Here is a 21,559-nt window from a genome sequence, read left to right as displayed (position 1 = left end):
GAGGATTTCCTTTGAGGCCCGGCGATCGATCACAGGCTTGCTGAATCCTCAGCCAACCTCCTGCCCCGACCCGCAGCCGGAGAGGAAGACCCACGAGGCAGGTGCTGGGGTGCGGAAAGCTCCCCACCCCCCACCCTAAACCCCAGCCCACCAGGGGGGTTCCCGTCAGCGCACCCCGCCTGCCGCGAGCGAGGAAGACGTGCCGGTGCTGCGGTATTTGTATTTATATCCATCGCGGCGCTCTGCGTTCCCTCGGTGCGCCCGGACCCCCCTCCTCTTCCTCCTCCCGGCCGCCCCCCCTCCTCCCCCACCCCCATCTGCCACTGTCAAATGAGAAAGTCACCGAGGAGAACCCAAACACTCCAGCCGCCTAGAGCCCCCTTTGGCACTTGGCAGCACGCGGCGGCTGACTCCTCCGCTTAACTTGGTGGCGCCTCCGCGACGCAACTTTCGGGGCTGCTGTGCATTTAACAGGGGAAAGACCGAGGAGGGGGACCGCGCTGCTGGGTGGCGGCCACCTGCGGGGAGTTCGCGAGCGGACGCCACCGGACAGGAAGGACACAAAGAAAGCAAAGGGCAAACTGCCACCGTGGGGGTGGGGACACCGCCGAGAAGTTCTCGTGCCCCGGGGAGGATTTTGTTTTTTCCCCCCGAGCGCCTGACCGGCCGGAGACAGCAGGACATCCAGGGGGCGCGACGCGGCCCGGGGCTGGTCCCCCGGCCCCCTCCTCCCGGCAGGAGCGACGCCGGGGTGAAAAGTGGGGCGCGGCGGGCCGAACGGGTCCCTGCCAACAGCCAACATTGATTTCCTCCGGGCCGAGAGCGACGGCCCGGGCGGCGGCGGCGGCGGCGGCGGCGGCGGCGGGCTGCAGCCGCGGCAGGGCGACAGCATGTCCAAGCCGGTGGACCACGTCAAGCGGCCCATGAACGCCTTCATGGTGTGGTCGCGGGCCCAGCGGCGCAAGATGGCCCAGGAGAACCCCAAGATGCACAACTCGGAGATCAGCAAGCGCCTGGGCGCCGAGTGGAAGCTGCTCACCGAGTCGGAGAAGCGGCCGTTCATCGACGAGGCGAAGCGCCTGCGGGCCATGCACATGAAGGAGCACCCCGATTACAAGTACCGGCCGCGGCGCAAGCCCAAGACGCTGCTCAAGAAGGACAAGTTCGCCTTCCCGGTGCCCTACGGCCTGGGCGGCGTGGCCGACGCCGAGCACCCGGCGCTCAAGGCGGGCGCCGGGCTGCACGCGGGCGCGGGCAGCGGCGGCCTGGTGCCCGAGTCGCTGCTCGCCAATCCCGAGAAGGCGGCCGCCGCCGCCGCCGCCGCCGCTGCGCGCGTCTTCTTCCCGCAGTCGGCCGCTGCGGCCGCCGCCGCCGCGGCCGCCGCGGCCGCCGGCAGCCCCTACTCGCTGCTCGACCTGGGCTCCAAGATGGCAGAGATCTCGTCGTCCTCGTCCGGCCTCCCGTACGCGTCGTCGCTGGGCTACCCGACCGCGGGCGCCGGCGCCTTCCACGGCGCGGCGGCGGCGGCTGCAGCGGCGGCCGCGGCCGCCGGGGGGCACACGCACTCGCACCCCAGCCCGGGCAACCCGGGCTACATGATCCCGTGCAACTGCAGCGCGTGGCCCAGCCCCGGGCTGCAGCCACCGCTCGCCTACATCCTGCTGCCGGGCATGGGCAAGCCCCAGCTAGACCCCTACCCCGCGGCCTACGCCGCCGCGCTATGACCCCCGCGGGGCGGCCTCGCCGGGACCGGTGTGCCCACGTGTACATATGTATAGGTACGAGCTCTGCGGCCTCCCCACGCGCGCTCCCGCGACGGGGGCCCCCCGGTGTGTGTGTACATAAGGTGTATAGATGCCAGTCGGGGCGCGAGTGGCCGAGCCCGCGAGTGCGCGGGCGAGTGTGCGTGTGAATTCGACAGGATCCTTTCAGACCTGCACCCCGCAGACAACTTTCAAGAGGGCAGTTGTATCCGGCAGCGGTGGCTGTTTGCTTTGCACTTCGGTACCTGTTGCGTTTTGGCCCACAGAGGTGGAGGAGTAACTTTTTTTTGACATGTTGGGCTTTCCAGCTTTCTCTGTGGGAAGTTTTACTGTCGGTTTTGCTTTTGTTGCCCATTGTTTTTCTTTTATTATTATTCTTTTCTCCTGGTCTGTGTTGCATGCACTCTGTTCAAACGTTAGGTCTGAAATGGTTGGCACAGGGAAAAGCTGATCTGTGTCATTAGTTTCTCGGAACGGAATGGCTCCGAGCAGCCTTGCTCCCTATTTGTACTATTTGAACTTTGCAAATCTCTGTTCTCTCAAGCAGAACCCCTAGACTGGATCCATTCTTGACCAGTGACCGGCTCGAATCTGGCCTTTTGTGTGTGAGACGATCACGGTTTCTTTTGTTTATCCTGCCATATGCAAATCAGACCAAGAGCTCTTTCTCAAGAGCCAGGACCGCAAACAAGAAATGTGTGTGAAATGAAAAGTTGTCAATTGGATTCTCTCTCTTAAAAAAAAAACAAAAAAAAATACAAGAAGTCTCCCTGAGTCCACTCGCTAGAATTTTTGACACAGTTTACACATAAAAAGGCATTGTTCCTATTTTCTCATTATGGCTGAGTTTCACCTTCGGATTGTAAATGTGTTTATGTCCGTGAAAGCATTAAGTCTGAAAATGTGTTATTTGCGTTGCCCTAAATTTGAGTCAGTTTTCGACTCTCAAACATTTTGAACAAATGTCAAAGTTAACTTTTAAAAATTGCGGGACTATTTCAGACCCGCAATTTTATCTAAGATTAAATCAGACTTTTTTGTCTGAGTGGTAATTACATATTTATTATTTAGCAAAACAAAACAAAAACCAGAATTGTTTTGACAGATGTCTCTTCTTTCAGCTAGCATTTCTCCACCAACTCAAACCGCTTAAATGTGTTTTGGAGTTCCCTCCCTAATTAGCTTATTTTTTAGATTACCTGCAATTCATTTGCAAATGATGATAAAACACATTTTAGAGAAAAGAACCTCATTTGTAGCTTTTTTCTTTTTAAGTGTATATATTTTGACTACTGTTTGTGAATGAAGTTGGCTAACATGTATTTAGTTTCATTTTGGCTTTATGTAATATAAAGTTTTTAAAAGTTTAAGTATTGGTTTTAACCTTTATGTGTAAATGGTTTTTCTTGTGTGATCTTCTAATTTAATATTAGACGTCTAAACTATATCTGTAAATTAGAACCCGACTATCACTCTGTTCATTTTTTTTGAACAAAGAGTTTAAATAAAGCCTGAACCAGGGAAAAGAGAAAATCCTCTATTTCTTGTTGAGTTCCTAACAAGATTTTTATCTGAATTGCCCTTACGTGCCTCGTCCAGGTGAAGTGTAAGGTATCCTCCAAAGGCAGTCTTTGTTTCACTTTTGAATAGATTTACTAGGAAATCTAAATCAAGCCATTGTTATTCAGAGCCAAAAACCTGATTTATCACATTTTTAATCGTGAATAGGAAAGAAGATAAAAAAAAAAACCAAGTAGTTGTATTATCTTGGGGGGAAAAAAAGGCATTCATGAACCAGTAGAACAGTGTCCATTGAAAATATCCAGACCATTTAAAGCGTTTCACTAGTTTCCAGTAACATTTTAAGAGAGGAAAGTTGCCTGACCACTTTATCTTGTTAGCAGGAGAGCCCCACTGCTTAAATCAGTGTAATTTGTTCTTGTATCTTTGGTATATTCCTTATTTACACCTTAAGAGTTTATTTGTAAGGATGATCGCTGAATTAAGACTTTGTACAACTTTTGACCTCTTTAAGGCTTTATTCTGTCATGCTAATGGCATTAAAATAGAAACAACAAATTCTAATGGAGAGGGTTGAATTTCCAAGGCTGCACAAGTTTCCACTGGAGAAAGGTTTGAAATCATACCAGGTTTTAATTTCAGAAAAGAAATTAAAAGATGCCAGGAAGACTATCGGGAGAAAAAAAAAAATTACCCAGAGGGAGATCTTTATTTTCGCCCCACCAAGATAGAAATTCTAAAGATACAAGACTCAACTAGACCTAAACTAGTTTCCCCAACAGAGACAGTCTCGGGAGCTCCACGTCTTTATAAGCTACCCACCTCTTTAAAGTCATTGTTTTCCCCCTACGGAATAATATTTTAAGAACCATGAAAAGTTTGGAAATGTGAGAAATAGGCTCTGCTGGTTTGACCCTGATTCACTAATTAAAACGATCCTTCTCCTGTTATTCCCCGAGCTCTTTGCAATATTATAAGTTAATTCATATGGTTCTGAGCGATTATGCAAAACTAATTTGGACTGTCCAGGGGTAATTATCCCTGACACGGTTAATTAAATCCTTTCAAGGCTCCGTCTTCCCCTTTTGTAGCAGCCCATCACTTCTCAACACGGAACTTCCTGCGGCTCGCTGGAAATCACCCCAGCCCTAAATCTTAGTTACCTCCCTGAGCCTTCCAGCTCGGCCCCACCGGCCCAAAGAGTTCCCCGCCCCCTCTCGCCCCCTCCCCTTTCTCTAATGATCTGCGTTTTCTGGGAGCAGCGCTCCAGAGTGTTGATGAATGAGAATAGGACTAGAGAGATGCGTTGGGGCGGGGGAGAAGGATGCTGGGGGTGAGCGCACAGGGTCACACCGCCAATAGATTGTGCGGCTGTTTGAGTAGTCCACAGGTCCACAGGGGTGACTGGTTTATCACCCCTCTGATGCCAGTGGTCTTGCTAACTAGTTGCTCCTGGAGAAAGTCTCTCTCTGAATTAGACAGTGCAGAAGAAAGGGGGTGCAACTCGAGGGAAGAGGGCGTGGAGAAAAGGCCAGGTGTGTGTGTGTGTGAGTCAGAAAGTGACCCATACACAGAGCCCTGGGACTAGGCAAAGAGCTGCTGCGTGCTCCAGATCTCTCTCTAACCATCTGTGTCTCTTTCCCCTATTCTCTCTTCTCCTGCTTTCCTTCCTTCTTTTTGCTCTTTTAAAATTTTCGTTTAAGGTTTAAAAAAGCGACGACATTCCTTAGGTAGTCACGGCTGCCTAAGGGCTTTAAACAAGCCTCACACCCAAGGGGCCAGGCGTGTTGCCCTCAGGCTTTGAGCAAACAGGTGGAATTGTTCTGTGGAACCGTAAGGATTTAGCTGGGGGGGGGGGGGAATGCTGCGGTGCGGAGGGGAGGGATGGCTTCCAGGGAGCCGTGGGGCTGGCCGCTCTTGTCACTTCATTTGACAATTTCCTCCTCCCTTTCTCCCCTACCCGTCCCCCCCTCCCCCGCCCCTGCAAGAAAGTAAAACAAAACAGCGTGGATCTCCCTCTCACCACTGGGCTCTGCGTAGCCTTAGGCGAGGGGCGCAAAAGATGGAGAGAATATCTGACGGTCTTCCCCAAGCAGATAGGGACCCGTGCGCGCCAGCCAATCAGAGCGCCGCTCGGCCGCACCTACCCGGCGAGTGAAGTCCCCGCATTTCGCCCGCCGCAAGAGTCCGTGTCTTTTTTGCGCCCGCAGCCCCGCAGAGGCAGAGAGAGCGCGCCAACCAAACTTTATTAATCTCTCCCCGTTCTTTCTCCCTCAGCCCAGTGCATCTCAAAGGTCAGCCCTCTTCTTTTAAAAGACTGATATTATTAATTCACTGACAATCCCTCCACCCCCCCATTCTTTTTTTCTCTCTTGCAAGAAAAAAAAAGGGGGGGATAGTGAAAAGAGGTCTTTTTTTTTTTTTTATCCTTTTTTTTTTGTCCTTCAGTGGGAGCGTTTAGACAGTCGAGGAGGTTTTGTCCGGGAACAAAACGCAGGGTTGGGAGGTTTTGTGAGAGTGTTGTTTGTTGAAGTGGAGCTAAGAAAAAGCGGCGGCTTTCTCCTCATTGTGAAGAAACCAATCAGTGGTATTTGGAAAACTGTTAGCATTGTGCACTTCTTCTGTGTCCATTGTGAGGCGTTTCTTTTCACAAGGTTTTTTTTTCAGCCGATCCAGCTGGCCGGAATGAATAGCGGCGCAATGTGTACACGCTTTGTCCCTCCGGCCTTCAAGTAGCCCCCATTGAATAGACTAAGTTGACACTGCGTGACAGTGAAACAACATAATAAAAAATACATGAGCCCCTGAATAGGAGCAGGCGCATAAATAAATAAAATGGGTGACCAAAACTGGATAAACTGAATGACAAAACGGTGAAAGGGGAACAAAAAGATATTTAACACGCTAGATTAGCATTAGAATGCGATCTACAAGGCAGAACAATTGATGAATAGGTTTACCGGCCAAGAAAGAAATGGACTAAATGCCCTTTGAATAGATATGCTTTTTGCAAGGGCTTTGAATAGATATGCTTTTTTTGCAAGGGCTGAATGGGAAAAGGTAAAGATGAAGCTATGCAAATGAGCGGGGAACTTTTTATATATATTCTTTAAACACACATACACACACTGCGGGGAGGAGAGTGCTGCCTCGGGGTGTTTATAGAAGCAATAATTGCCATTATTAGCATTGCCTGCAACAGATAGAAATTGAACAGGTTGGGATAATGTCGGGTAGCAGTAATTATTCTTCTAATTAATGGTCCTTTGCTACTTAAAAAAAAAAAAAGAATAAAGGAAAGGAGAAGTCAAAGTTATGCAGAAGTTATGTTTCCTCGTGTCCGTTTGCCCAGCGTTGGAATCCATGGAGCAGCGAGCGTGGCCATTCCAAGATGCATGCTGATGTTAGAACATTCCAGGGAGCCGATCCTTAGATTCTGGGTTTGGGGCCTGCATTTTGAGAGTCTAATACAGCGTCTGGTACGTGGTAGGTGTCGAATGAATAGTTATGGAGTGAATGAAGGCATGTAAATTAAATGGAGGAACCCTAGCCTTCTCCTGGATGTGGGGGAAGGGAATACCAAGGAGGGCTTTTGCGTTTCACCGCCCCCCACCTTCACTTTTTTAGGGGAGCCGTCCAGAAGGAAAGGTCGCCACAAGCTTTTTGAGGCTTTTGTCTTCAGCCTATCTGAGCCGCTGGAAAAGATGGGGAGACCAAGCCACGAGCAACTACTGCCCCCGCATTCCTTCTCTGTCCCCAAACCCATCCCTAAGCGCGAAGAACATTGTACGCACCCCCTTAAAGGATTGGACTTTCCCTGTGGCTTAAACGGTAAAGAATCTGCCTGCAATGCAGGAGACTTCGGTTCGATCCCTGGGTCTGGAAGATCCCCTTGGTGAAGGGAATGGCTACGCACTCCAGTATTCTTGCTTGGAGAATTCCACGGACAGAGGAGCCTGGCAGGCTATACAGTCCATGGAATGGCAGAGTCAGACACGACTGAGCGACTAACACTTCCTGAAAGAATTAGAATACACTTAGAGCTTAGCTCTTTCTTGCGGATCTCTCCCTTTGGCCTCCGCTCCCCTCTCCCCTCTAAGCCTTTAACTGAACCCCACAGGACAGAGGACCTCCTGCCTGAACTGCTGGCGGAGGCAGGGCGCGAACCCGCGGAGATCTCGGCTGTCCTCAGGCTCCCTGCGCTGCCCCCCAGGCGGGCGTCGGTAACTTTGCCAACTGTTTGATGTTCTATAGTTGACCGCCAAGCCGGCCCGGCTGCTGGGCCACCCAGCCGTCGAACTTTCCAGCGGCTTTCAGCCCTGCCCTAACTTAAATGAACAAGACGAATTGTAGACGGCCGGGCTGACAAGTCCCTGCCAACAAGCGGGAGCTCGGAGGGCACTCAGCACCAGCGCTCCGACCTCCCCGACGGCGGGCGGGAAGCTGGGTTTTGAGAAGAGATGACAACTGCTTCTGAATTGTTGAGATAAAAGGGGAGGGGTCTCGAACTTTAAAAGCAGTGTTCTCCCCCACCCCCTTCTTTTTAAAAAGCAACTGAGCCTTTCCCAGTGACGGGGGCCGCTGCGAAGTCTCGCATATTTTAAAGTGTAACCCAAGCTTTCGCGGTTTCAGCTTCACTTAAAACATGCAAGCTCCTAGAAACTGACAAACCTGAAAGAAAAAAAAAAAACTTGCCAAGCGTTCTATTCGGATAAACCGGTTGGGAGTCACTTTGAGGGGATAAAACGCACAGTGATGGGGTGATGGGCATTGGTGGAGGCAGTGACCTGTTGGATTGCATTTCCAGGTTCAAGGTGGCCACCGGGCCTTTGCCAGCCACCCGGGCGCAGAGCAGGGAAGTGGTACCCACAAGGCAATAGCTTTAATGCCTTCCTTTTTGTGACCCCTCCCTCCTCCGCCCAGCCCCTCACTGCACGCTTTGTCAGGTAGGCTCCATCACCCTTGCTGAGGCAGCTCCATCATTCACACTCGACTGAAGGAAATAAAATCGGCTTTGGCTTTTTAATTCCTTTTGAAGATTTCTCCACCTGATTTCTACCTCCTTTGGGCTCCTCGTTTGATTGGGGGAGGAGTTATTTAGGGACTTTTTGACAAACAGAAGAAGTTGAGGTGCTAATTGTAAACACCCGGTTACTCTCCTTGAATGTATTTATTATCATACATGAGGACTTGGAGACTCAGGGCCTATTACTCATTTCAAGCCTCTAGGCAAAGAATTCTCCTACTGAGATCGACCAGTAAAACCAGATTTCTTAGGGGAAATTACTAGGACGTCTTCAGACTCTCTCCGTGGAACGATATTACTGGGTTGTCAATTTCACTCGAGCACCCTCCTCCCTACACACCTCACCCCACCGTTTTACTTCTGGATCACCCCAAGGTAATTAGCCACTCGCAGAAAGCTTGAAATCCCGAAAGGAGAGGCGCAGCCTAGCGTAACAGAGACCAAGTGAGGCTTTTCAGATCGGGTGTGCCACGGGGGCCATCTTTTCATAAGGTCAGGAGTGAAGAGAAGTATGTTTGCAGAAGAGGAAATACGTTTAAAAGGGCTCCCGGGCGGTGGGGGGCTTCCTACAATGTCATCACCGCGACCTCCGCAGGGAGCCCAGCCTGTCCTCCGTGGAGTCCCCCACAGGTACTGCCACTGAATTCAGGAGCTCATTACGGGCACATGGGAACAAGAACACACACACACATACACACACACGGTTGGGAGCGGACCTCGGTTTGTGTGTCATCAAATGCTAACCCCCGAGGTTGAGAGTCGTCTCCGACAGACTAGAGATCTACGCGGACATTAGAAGCCGGGGAAAATTGGGTGGGGTTATAATCGCGCACAAACACATGCGAATTCTGCCCAACAAACGTTTGCGCACCCGCTCTGCCACGCTCTCTCCCACTTGGCTGAAGTTTGGGTTATGGCACGTGTTTTGAACCGGACCATCCAAATGGCCTCGACGGCTTCCCTCTGCCTGCTGGACCCGCTCCTTGACGGGGACTGACAGAGCGCACACAGGGCCTGGGAGAGAACGCAGAAGACCACTCGGGGAAGCACAGGAAAAGTGCGTTTCGGGCGAGAAGGCAGGAAGGAAGAGAGGATGAAGGGGAAGAAAAAAAAAATCAGGACGAGAAAAAGAACCGCCTTTCTACTGACACTCCCTCTTGCCCTCAGGTTCAACACCTGGGGAGGGCGCTGCCAGGGCTGATGTGCCACGGGACGAGCTGAACCGCAGAGGAGGTAAAGGACCGCAGATATCAGCCTCTCCCAACCCTAACTCCTCCGCACATCCCCCTCACCCCTCACCGCTGGTTCAGCCCCAACTGAGACCAGAGACTGCCCTGTCGGGAAGGGAAGGCTCCGGGAGGCGATGATCGCGCGGGCTCTGGAAGGTTCCGCACCACCGAGGGCTTCGGAAGCGGGGGTGGGGGTGGGGTGGGGATCCTGAAAGTCCCCTGGACTCCGGGACTCCTCTTGCAGCTGGAGCCACGTGAGAAAGAGGAGTCTTTAAAACTGTGGCCGGCCTCTGCCCCCACCATATTAAGTCCTGCAAGGGAAAGTCGCCCAGTCGTGTCCTACTCTTGGTGACCCCATGGACTGTAGCCCGCCAGGCTCCTTTGCCCATGGGATTCTCCAGGCAAGAATACTGGAGTGGGTAGCCCGTTCCCTTCTCCAGGGGATCTTCCCAACCCAGGGATCGCACCCGAGTCTCCCGCATTGCAGGCGGATTCTCACCGTCTGAGCCACCAGGGAAGCCCAAACCCACAGCGGAAAACAGGTTTTGTGCAGCCTGAAACTTACTTAAGAAAGTTGCATCACAATTAGGGTAGGACTTTAGAAGAGGGGTCGGTGCCAGCGAGGGACTGTGAAACTGAAGCTCCTTTTTCTTCCTGGGAAATCTGCCTCGATAGACTCAGGACTGCCAGGGGAGCTAGCTCGTTCCCAGTTCCAGCAGTGAAACGAGAGCCAGGGGCAGAAATGGCCCTTAGCTAACCGCCCCATCCCCGCCTCAGCTCGCGCCCCACTCCCGCGTGTCGGCGGGAGACAGGCGCCTACTGCCCTGCCCCAGACAAGACTTCCTTGCTTTTCTAGATCCCAACTTGCTATATTCCTCCTTTCCAGGGACTCATTTTTCTCCTGCAAACCTAGACTCGAGTAAATAGTTAGAGCGGCTGATTAACAGTATTCAAACGGAATGTTTAAGACCGAGTGAATAAACATGAGCCAGCGGCGACGGCGGCAGTGCCCACCGGCTCGCGCTCGCCTCTCCTGGGCGCGCGGAGCCGTAACAGGCGAAGCTCGCATTTCTGATCCAGAAATGTGACCGAGGTCGGCGGAGCCAACCCATCATTCTGCGCCCCCACGCCCGGTTCGAAGCCCCCCCTCCCCCCGGGCGCCCGGTGCATGGCAGATGGCACGGCTCTGCGGGCACCCACTTCCTGGGTGGGTGGGGGGGTGTCTTTGGATACGATTCCCTTTCTTTCTAGAAAGCTGCTTCGACTTCTGTTACCGAGGCGCACGCTTTGAGAACCTGGAGGTGGGAGGCGTGAAGAGGGCTTGCCTCAGTCCCCACGTTTAGGGCGTTACCCAAAGCGAGTCTCTGCGAAAAACTGGGGGACCCGGAACGCGCCCTCGAGGGCTCTGGAGGGAGGCCGTGACCAGCCTGCAGGAAGGAAAACGTCGAGCTGCGGATTCGAGGGAGGGGACCAGTCGCCGAAGACACTGGATTTCTGGTGTTCGAGAGCGGATGCGCGACCTCGGGAGATAATCGCCTACCCAGTGCACTTCCAAAGACCCGCCACCTCCTTCTCGGAAAAGTCGCCCTTGGCCTCTTTGTTTCCCTGTAGCCAGGGTGTCTTGCCTTGGGCAACTATAAGTAATGGAGCAGAGTCTAGGCCTCGCACTGGGCCACAGGCCTGGGCCAGGTCTGAATCAGCGCCTGCAGCCCGGGGACTCAGGAAGAGGTGGAGGTTGGGCGTGCTCCTGGCCTAGCGCCCTGGAATTTAGCTGAATCTAGGCCTCGGTGGGCCTTATGCTGTCCTCCAGCCTCAGGCTCGCGCAGCGGCGGACACGTCAGCGCCCCATGTCGCACCCAGGCTGCCAGCTTCAACCCGACTCCGTGTGTAAGCAACGCAAAATTGACTTCCGCACCCCCCAAGGCCACGGGCTCCGACGGTGTCGCTGCGGGGCGCAGAGAAGCACTAGAGGGCCCAGCGCACTTCGCAGGACAAGGATGCGCAGGTGGTTTTCGTGGGTGGGGTGAGTTCTCGCCCAGGACGAGGGCGCTCCTAGTAGTCTTTACCCCCTAGAGCTTGTCCGAGGTCAAGAGTATGAGGCTTGGATCATCTTGATAAAACTTTGGAGAGATTAAGTCCTAGTTCCGACCCGATGGCAAGGCCTGAAGCTTTTTAGAAAAGTGTTCCCTGAAAATATTGAGTTGTCCACTGCTATGGTCTTGGGACATCTAGTCACCGCTCACCCCAACCAGGTCCTAGCCACCTTCACCAGTGAAGTGGCTGTAAAAGGCCACTCTAGTCGGTGACCGGAAGCTCCTTTCCTAAAGGAGGAACAGGGGCTGGTAGTTCTAGGAGGTACAGTAAGACTTGGAGGAGGTCTGGGGGATTCTGGATGGTTCTGTTGGCTAAGGAATGCTCCCTGCTTGGAAAATTTCAGGAGAGGGTGTGGAGTGGGCGCTAAGGCCTTTGAGATCCTGCCCTAAAAGATAGGGGGAGGAACTGGACAGAACGCATCTGGGTAAGTTTCAACTATATAATAGCAAGGCAGAGAACCCTAAATCGTTCGGGGATGGCAATGGGCCCCTAGTAACCTAGTAACCAGGAGACTCAAGAGACATGGTTTTGACCCCTGGTCGGGAAGATTCCCTGGAGAAGGAAATGGCAACCCACTCCAGTATTCTTGCCTGGAGAATCCCATGGACAGAGAAGCCTGACGGGCTACAGTCCATAGGGTCGCCGAGTCGGACACGACTGAGCACACACACGCCCTAGTAACCACTGCTCTTCCTAATCTCCTGTTTGTGCCCCTGAGCCTCTCAAATGCCGGAGGCCAGGAAGCACCGTCTTCTGTGTGAATGGCGCCCCCTGGAAGCCATTTCCCCCGTTTCTCTCTAACTTTCCGGACAATAACTTCTTATTTACAGAAGGGGGGGTTCCCCAAGGTTAAGTGGGGTTCTAGACTGTATTCACAGGCCCCAACACCCAAACTCATTCATTCACCTTGCTGCTACCCACTAAGGAAGCAAACTTCCACAATCTTAGCAGCAATCAGTTTTCCTTCCTTGACTGCCTGGAAAATCACAGCTGAAGTCCCTTGATAGTTTGCTGTTTCTGGTGTACTCCACTCTCCAAGCGGAAATCCACTCTATCATGACTGCCGGCAGCTGGGTCTGGGGATGCTGTTACTGAAAAGAATATGTTTGTCTCACTTTTCTGCTTTAACAAAACAAATCATCAAAAAGCCTTTTCCCTTGAACCACGAATGTTCAATGGCAAAGACTTCTGGTTTAATACGACTTTTGAAAAGTGAGAGAAACCCATGCATGAAAACCCAGCTGAGGAGCAGATTCCTCAGGCGATGCCTCACTTTTTCTTTTCTCCCCACTTCCTTGTTTCCTTCTCCTGCTCATAGTTCCTTGTGGGTTTCCTAAGTTCAGGTAAGTAAAACTATTCGCAAATCCTGGTGTGATGCTTCCTTGTTAATGGTGTCAGAGGGGAGAGAGCTGTGTTGTGCTGGATTTGGAATCCTTCTGGCTTTGCCGGAGGATCCAACAGAGGAACAAAGGAAATGAGCCCTGGTTCCTCAGGTTATCTCCTGCCATTCTCCAAGGTCTCCGGGCTAATAAGCAAATACTTCCATCTCCACTCTCACACAGCAGCCTACTTACTAGCTTCTGTGTGCCCCCAGACACTGCCTGTTCTCCTGTGACTGTGGGCGAACAATCCCCACTCCGGACTAGGGCCGGCTTCTCTACTTATACACATTCCCTCCCCTCTCTGGTAGGCAGCCTCTCAAATGCCCCCAGCAGCCCCCACTTCCTAGAATTCATGCCTCTGTGTAAACCTCTCCCCCTTGAAGTGGGCCAGAGCTAGTGACTTGCTCCTAACAAATAAAATATGGCAAACTGATGGGATGGCACTTCCTGGTTAAGTTATAGAACCATGACTTCCCCCTCTTTCTTCCTCTCAGCTCTTGTTCTGTGGGAAGCCAGCTGCCATTTTGTGAGCTGCTGCATGGAGAGGCTGGGGTAGGGGGCTGGGGGGTAGAGGCAGAACTGATGTCTCTGGCCAGAACCCAACAGGGCCCTGAAATCTGCCACCTGTAGAGTTGAGTGACATGGAAATGGACCCTCACTCAGTTGAGCCTTGAGATGACAGCAGCCCCATTGACAGGGTGACTATAGCCTTGGGAGAGACGCTTGAGCCAGAAACTTTCAACAAGGCGCTCCTGGAACCTTAACCCACAGAAATTAGGAGATAATCAGCACGAATTATTTTAAGCCATTAGGCTTGGGGATGATTTGTTATGCAGCATGAGGTAACTAATACACCACCTGAAAATACTAGATACGGCTCCAGAGAATCTCTCCCCTTTTCTCTTGTCAAAAATTTCTTTCTTTACTAAATCATTCTTGTCAGTATAAAAAAATATCATATTCTCCCATTTTTAAAAAAAACTTCATTTTTCCTCCAGCTACCGCTTCGCTGCTCCCCTTTACAGTGAATTCGTTAAAAAACAAAAGATGTCTCTCTTCCTTATCTCTAATTCCCCGTTTCCTCCTTTCTCTTAAACCCCCTCTAGTTGGGAGTTTGTCCCCCTCTGCCAACACTGCTCCACCAAAATCTGCTCTTACCCAGGTCCCCAGTGCTTCCTGAATTGAACCGTCAGTTCTCATCTACCTTGACCTACAGCGTTTGACAAAATCGGTCACTCTCTCCTCCTAAAAGCTACTTGGCGGCAAGGGTACCACACTCATCTGGGTTTCCTACTTCCTCACTGGATGTTCTGCCATTTTCTCTCCTTGGTTCTACATCTCTCCAACCTCTTAATCAAGTTTTGTCATGAAAGAGGAACACAGTCATATTCTCTGCTGTAGACTGAATGTTGTGTCCCTCCCAGATTCATATCTGGGCTTCCCTGGTGGCTCAGCTGGTAAAAAAAATCTGGCTGCAATGAGGGAGACCTGGGTTCCATCCCTAGATTGGGAAGATCCCCTGGAGAAGGGATAGGCTACTCATTCCAGTATTCTTGGGCTTCCCTTGTGGCTCAGCTGGTAAAGAATCTGCCTGCAATGCAGGAGACCTAGGTTTGATCCCTGGAGTGGGAAGATGCCCTGGAGAAGGGAAAGGCTACCCACTCCAGTCTTCTGGCCTGGAGAGTTCCATGGTGTATAGTCGATGGGGTTGCAAAGATTCGGATATGACTGAGCGCCTTTCACTTTCACTTTTCTTTCAGATTCATAGGTTAAATCCTAATGTCCAATGAGAAGTGATTAGGTCACGAGGGTGGAGTCCCACGAATGTGATTAGTGCCAAGAGATTTCAGAGAGCTCCCTTACTTCCATGGGAGGACACAGCCAGAAGTTGGCTTAGGTGAATCAGGAAGTGGAGTCTCAGCAGATAGAGAATCTGCTGGCACCTTGATCTTAGACCTTGCAGACTCCAGAACTTCTCTTGTTTTTGTTTGTTTGTTTTTGTTTTTGCCATGTGACATGTGGGATCTTAGTTTTCCGACCAGGGATCAAACCTATGCCCCTGCATTGGAATTGCAGAGTCTTAACCACTGGACTGCCAGGGATGTACCCAGCCACCAGATCTGTGAGAAATAAATTTGTTATTTATAAGCCACCCAGGGTATGATATTTTGTTACAGCAGCTGCACCTGATTAAGACATTCTTCAATCTTCCAACAAACTGCAATTGTCTTCTGATATTACTGTCATAGTTTCAGTAGGAGACCATTATGATGTTAATTATATATCTTCTTAACTGACAATATAGATTTATAGTCATTATGAGCAAGAGTATATTTATCCCTGTGGCTCAGACGATCTGCCTGCAATGCAGGAGACCCAGGTTCGATCCCTGGGTTGGGAAGATCCCCTAGAAAAGGAAATGGCTATTCACTCCAGTATTCTTGCCTGGAGAATTCTACAGACAGAGGAGCCTTGTGGGCTGTAGTCCATGAGGTCACAAACAGTCAGATACAACTGAGCGACTAGCACACACACACACACTAGCAACAGTAGGCTGAAACAACATAGAAATCCTTCATCTCAATGTCTTACCACAACAAAAGTTTATTGTGAGCTGTTATAACCAACAACCCCCAAATCTCAATGGCTTAACACAAAAAAAGTTTATTTTTCATATGTGTCACAGTACAAGGCAAGACATGGGGCCCCTCTCTAAGTAATGTCTCAGGACCATCACCTAAGAGTCTTCTAGATTCTCTGCATCTAGCTGATTGACAACCAAAGACCATGGCTCTTGCAGGGGATATACAGCCATGCCTGGGACCAATGGCCATTCTTAGCCCCTATTTCCATAGCCAGTGTGTCAACCTGATCATAAAGAATGCTGGGATATATAAATTATTGCTGTGCTAAAACAAAGAAAAGAAGGCTGGTAAACATTTAACTTGTTTCTTCCAAATGATGGAGGAAGTCATTTCTTCACTTTACAATATCCAGACACTGCTCCAGCACTTTTCTGAACAGACAGATACAAATCCAAACACAGAAGATATGGTGAGTTCCCCCACAATTAATCCGGGAGCTTCTCAGGTGGCTCAGTGGAAAAGAATCCACCTGCCAGAGCAGGAGATGCCAGAGATACAGGTTTGATCCCTGGGTCGGGAAGATCCCCTGCAGGAAGAAATGACAACCCACTCCAGTATTCTTGCCTGGAAAATCCCATGGACAGTGGAGCCTGGCAAGCTACAGTCATGAGGTCACAAAGAGTCAGATTCAACTGAGCACCTACATACCTACATCTCTCTATTTCCTATAAAACTCATAATTCACTCACTCTCCAGGAAAAAAAAAAGAAGAAGAACTAGGTAGAGAGCCTCTTCCATCTGACATTAGTATTCTCTCCTTGAGACTAATGCTGGGTTGCTTAGTTGTGTCTGACTCTTTTGTGACCCCATGGACTATAGCCCGAAAGTCTCAAGTCTCCTCTGTCCATGGGATTTCCCAGGCAAGAATACTAGAGTGGGCTACCATTTCCTTCTTTAGGGGATCTTCCTGACCCAAGGATCGAAACTGCATCTCTTGTGTCTCGGCATTGGCAGGTGGATTCTTTACCACTGCACCACCAAGAAATATTGTAGAAGAATGTCTCTCTTTCCTAGCAGAGCATCAGAATTGATGTGAGCTTTTGAACCATTAGGGGTACTCAAGGCTATCTGAAGATCTTGTTGTTCAGTCACTCAGTCATGTCCGACTCTTTGCGACCCCATGGACTGCAGCACACCAGGCTTCCCTGTCCTTCACCAACTCCCAGAGCTTCCTCAAACTCATGTCCATTGAGTTGGTGATGCCATCCAACCATCCCATCCTCTGTCATCCCCTTCTCCTGCCTCCAATCTTTCCCAGCATCAGGCTCTTTTCCAATGAGTTGGCTCTTCACATCAGGTGGCCAAAGTATTGGAGCTTCGGCTTCAGCATCAGTCCTTTAAATAAATATTCAGGGTTGATTTCCTTTAGGATTGACTGGTTTGATCTCCTTGCAGTCCAAGGGACTCTCAAGAGTCTTCTCCAGCACCACAATTCAAAAGCATCAATTCTTTGGTGCTCAGCCTTCTTTATGGTTCAATGTGCACATCCATACATGAAGATCTGCTGAATTAGAACTTCCCAGAACTAGAGCTCAGGCATGTATATCTCTAAAATTTTCCCTTGGTGATCCAGTGTACACCCAGGATTGAAAACGACTGTTCAGACTTGAGAAAGGAGTGTCAGGTAAGACCCAGAGTCAGATCATTGTAATGTTTTATATTGGAGTAAACGTCTATAAGTTTGTCTTGGCAAATAAATAAACAAACAGAACCACAAATATCTTGCCTCTCAATTCAATTCAAAAGTTTTTTTTTAGAAAAACAATATTGATGGGGACTTATGTTGTGGTTCAGCAGCTAAAACTCTGAGCTCCAAAGCAGGGGGCCTGGGTTTGATTCCTGCCTTTTTCTAGTGCCCTTCATTTCACCTATTGGGAAATCTTCTGGATTTAGCAAAGGTCCAGTCCAAGGACTTCCCTGGTGGTCTAGTGGTTAAGAATCCACCTTCTGATGCAGGGGACGCAGGTTCAATCCCTGGTCGGGGAACTGGGATCCCACATGCTGCAGTGGCCTGCAACTAAGGTCTGACACAGTCAAATAAATAAATATTTAAACCCTGCCCCCCCCCATAAAAGGTCCAAGCCATCAGCATCTCTCAGATGAATTATGGCAACAACCTCTGCTTTAATTTCTTAATGCTGCCCTAACATATCACCACAAATGTAGCAACTTAAGACAACTTGCACTTATTATCTCAGTTCTAGGTCAGAGTTCTAGTCAGTTCTAGACAGTTCTAGGTCTAGTAGGTCAGGGGTCTCAAGGTTTGGCTGGGTTCTCGGTTCAGGGTCCCACGAGGCTGGAATCAAGGTGTCACCTGGCTTGGGCTCTCATCTTCCAGCTTCCTTAAGACTCTTGTAGGATTCAGTTGCTTCTCATGGTGGTGGTTTAGTCACTCAGTCGTGTCTGACTCTTACAATCCCATGGACTGTAGCCTGCCAGGCTCCTCTGTCCATGGGATTCTCCAGGCAAGAATACCAGAGTGGGTTGCCATTTCCTTCTCCAGGGGATCCTCCCAACCCAGGAATTGAACCCGGGTCTCCTGCATTGCAGGCAGATTTTTTACCGACAGAGCTACGAGGGAGGCCCAGGTTTCCCATCAGCAACAAATGATCAAGTCCCTCTCATGCGCTGTATCTCCCTGACTTCTCTGTTGCATTTCTCTGACTCCCACTTAAGAAAACTCTGCATTTAAAGGTTCATGTGTTTAGACTGGACCCATCTGGACAATCCAGGACCCATCTCCCTATGTATTTTATTTATTTGGCTGTGTCGGGTCTTAGTTGCAGTGCTTGGAATCTTCGTTGCATCGTTCAGCATCCTTCATTGAGGTGCATGGACTCTCTTGAGGCACAAGGTCTCAGTATTTGCAGTGCATAGGCTTAGTTGCTCCAAGGCCTGTAGGATCTCAGTTTCTGGACTAGGGATTGAATCAGAGTCCTCTGCATTGCAAGGTGGATTCTTAATCACAGGACCAACAGGGAAATCTTACAAATCTTCCTATTTTAGAGTCTGTAACCTTAATTGCCTCTGCGGAGTTCCTTCAGCCATGTAATATAACAGATTCCCAGGTTCCAGGGATTAGGGCGTGAATGTGGTGGGCTCCTCCTACCTGCCCTGGCTCCTCAACTTCCTGCTTCACACCCTTGTTCCCATCCAGCCTGTTCTCAGCACAGTGGACAGACCTGCCAGGAGGTCCCATCTCACTCAAAGCAAATCCACATTTTCACATGCCCCACCTGCCCTACATAGTTTACATTCCCATTACCTTCCTGACCTGTCTTCCTCACACCAAGCAGGCTCCACATGCATTACAGACTATCACCCTGGGCCTTCCTCCGCCCAAAGTTCTCTTTCCTGCAATAGCTGCGTGGCTCACCCTTCCTCTCCTCAACTTCAGTGCCTAGACTCAAACATAGTGAGGTCCCTCCTGACCACCTATTTAAAACTGCAGCCTCTCAATTCCCCAGAACTCCCTTAATTCCCTTCCAAGCTTAATTTTTCTTCACAGCACTTTTCACTTTTGAATGTAGTACATATTTTATTTACTTATATTTGTTTATGGTAAGCACCAAAGCAAGCCCCATAAAATAGATATTTTTTTTTTGGTCCATTTTGTTCACTGCTTTATCTCCAATGCCTACAACAGTGCCTGACACACAAAAACCACCCAGTAAAATTTTCCAGTTGACTAAATACTGGAGTAAAAAATGAGGAGAGTAGCCTGCCCTGCATACAGGGTTGGGGGCTAGGAAAAAGGGCTTGGATCTTACATCCTAGGGTGTGCCCTCTGTCAGACAAAATGGTCATCTCCATGAAGATCAGGCTGATATCACATCAGAGGACCTGGCATAAAGCAGATTAACAGTAAATACCGGCTGCATCATGTCGATGTCGGCTTCTCAGGTGGCTCAGTGGTAAAGAACATGCCTTCCAGTGCAGGAGACGCAAGACACAAGGGTTTGATCTCTGGGTCAGGAAGATCCCCTGGAGAAGGAAATTGGCAACCCACTCTGGTATTCTTGCCTGGAGAATCCCATGGACAGAGGAGCCTGGTGGGCTACAGTCCATGGGGTCGCAAAAGAGTCGGACACGACTTAGCAGCTAAGCAACAACAATGTTGATGTCTCTTGTGCTAGACTGCAAGTACATTATTTCAAATGACCCACACACCTGTGGATTCTTATTCATTTCATTTTACCACTTTAACCCTCCTCATGCGTGCTATGGGCCAAGTCACTTCAGTTGTGTCTGACTCTGCGACGCTATGAACTGTAGCCCATCAGACTCCTCTTTCCATGGAATTCTCCAGTCAAGAATACTGGAGTGGTTTGACATTTCCCCCTCTAGGGGATCTTCCTGATCCAGGGATCGAACCCACATCTCTTAACGTCTCCTGCATTGGCAGGCAGGTTCTTTACCACTAGCGCCACCTGGGCAGCCCAACCCTCTTCATAGAGTGAGCCAAATGAAACAGTATGAGAGTATGTCATGAAAGAGGTCATTCAGTTCACCTCTACATCACAGGAGGCTTCCCTTCCACAAATGTGCACATTTTAAAAAGCATTAACTGTTGGAAGGACAGCCTAGCACGTGGCAAGAGTGTGGAGTCAGCCAGGGAAAAGTCTGACCATCGCAGCCTTGGCTGTTGACTAACTGTGTGACCTTCGGGTGATTTACACAACCTTGCTAAGCCTCCATTTCCACTTCTTTAAGTGGTGCTAATCACTGCACCTTGTAGGGATACCGTAGGGATTAAATGCGATAACACGGGTGAAATACCCAGCGGAATGCCTGCTGCTCAGGAGGTGAACCTAAGGGAGCTTTCTCCCTTCCTCTCTAAGAGCCCAAATCCACCTCCCTGTAACATTTACCTCTGAGCTGAGTGCTGCTCCAGGGAGCAGTGGAGAATGAAACGGCTCTCTCCTCCAAGCAGCTTTTGAAGCAGTTATCACGTTCTCCCTCAATCTTCTCTTTCTAAAGGTGAAAACGCTCAGTTCATTCAACCATTCCTTATGAAAACTGGTTTTGATTTCTAAATGTGCACAGGTTCGACGACATAGCTTCTAAAATGTGCTGTCTAGGAAAGATGTACATTAGAAGCTAAGTTCCATGGAGGCAGGACTCTCTTTGCCTGTTAAATTCACAATGTAGCCCCAGCACCGGGGAAATAGTAGGCCTTCAATAAATATTCATTTATTTAAATGATGGATCTCCAAAGGTGGTCTCTATGACCCTGTTCTGGGCATCATTCTGCTTTTACCTGGTGGCTCAGATTGTAAAGAATCTCTCTGCAATGCGGGAGAACGAGGTTTGATCCCTGGGGCAGGAAGATCTCCTGGAGAAGTGAATGGCAACCTACTCCAGTATTCTTGCCTGGAAAATTCCATGGCCAGAGGAACCTGGTGGGCTACAGTCCATGGGGTCGCAAAAAATCAGACACAACTGAGTGACTAACACTTTTTTGTCCTTCTCAAGTCTCAATGGGTTCTAAGTAAGTAGAAATCCACTTTCTTAGACAATACCCTCAAGATTTCTCAATTAGAAAACATGAAATTTGTACAACATGATTCTTAAGGACACTACTAATTCTAGGTTTTGGTTGTTGCCTCTATTTTAAAACTTGAAATATAACTCCCATGACATAGAATTCATCATTTAAAGCATACAATTCAGTGGTATTTTGTATATTCATAGAGTTGTACACCCATCACAACTATCTAACTCCAGAACATTTCCATCATCTCACGAAAACTTGTAGCTATTAGCAGTTGATCTCAATCCCCTCATCCTTCTATCCCCTGGGTACCACTAATCCACTTTCTGTTTCTCTGGATTTGCTTCTTATGTCCATTTTATATAAATGAAATCGTGCAATATGTAGCCTTTTGTGTCTGGCTTA

At 49.8% G+C, this 21,559-nt stretch overlaps 1 protein-coding gene across 2 annotated transcripts; it reads left to right on the top strand.

The window, feature by feature from the left end:
• The first annotated feature begins 860 nt into the window (after positions 1–860).
• SOX21 (SRY-box transcription factor 21) lies at positions 861–3,140 on the top strand. Of its 2 annotated transcripts, XM_081551974.1 has the most exons (2): positions 891–1,330; positions 1,397–3,140. In XM_081551974.1, exons 1-2 carry the CDS (start codon positions 891–893, stop codon positions 1,722–1,724), a joined length of 768 nt encoding a protein of 255 aa, XP_081408100.1. In that variant the 3' UTR covers positions 1,725–3,140. The 2 variants fall into 2 exon arrangements, with proteins under 2 accessions (XP_081408099.1, XP_081408100.1); XM_081551973.1 differs by having other exon boundaries at positions 861–3,140.
• The last annotated feature ends 18,419 nt before the right edge of the window (positions 3,141–21,559 follow it).

This window comes from Giraffa tippelskirchi, chromosome 12 (assembly GCF_054371585.1).
Source record: "Giraffa tippelskirchi isolate mGirTip1 chromosome 12, T2T-mGirTip1v1.2.pri, whole genome shotgun sequence".
NCBI lineage: Eukaryota > Metazoa > Chordata > Mammalia > Artiodactyla > Giraffidae > Giraffa > Giraffa tippelskirchi.
The sequence above is the reverse complement of the archived record's forward strand: the minus strand, read 5'-3'. Positions and strand labels throughout refer to the sequence as shown.

Bases quoted from the DNA above. Each gene is read 5' to 3' on its own strand.
- SOX21 (XM_081551973.1), top strand. From the start codon at position 891: ATGTCCAAGCCGGTGGACCACGTCAAGCGGCCCATGAACGCCTTCATG.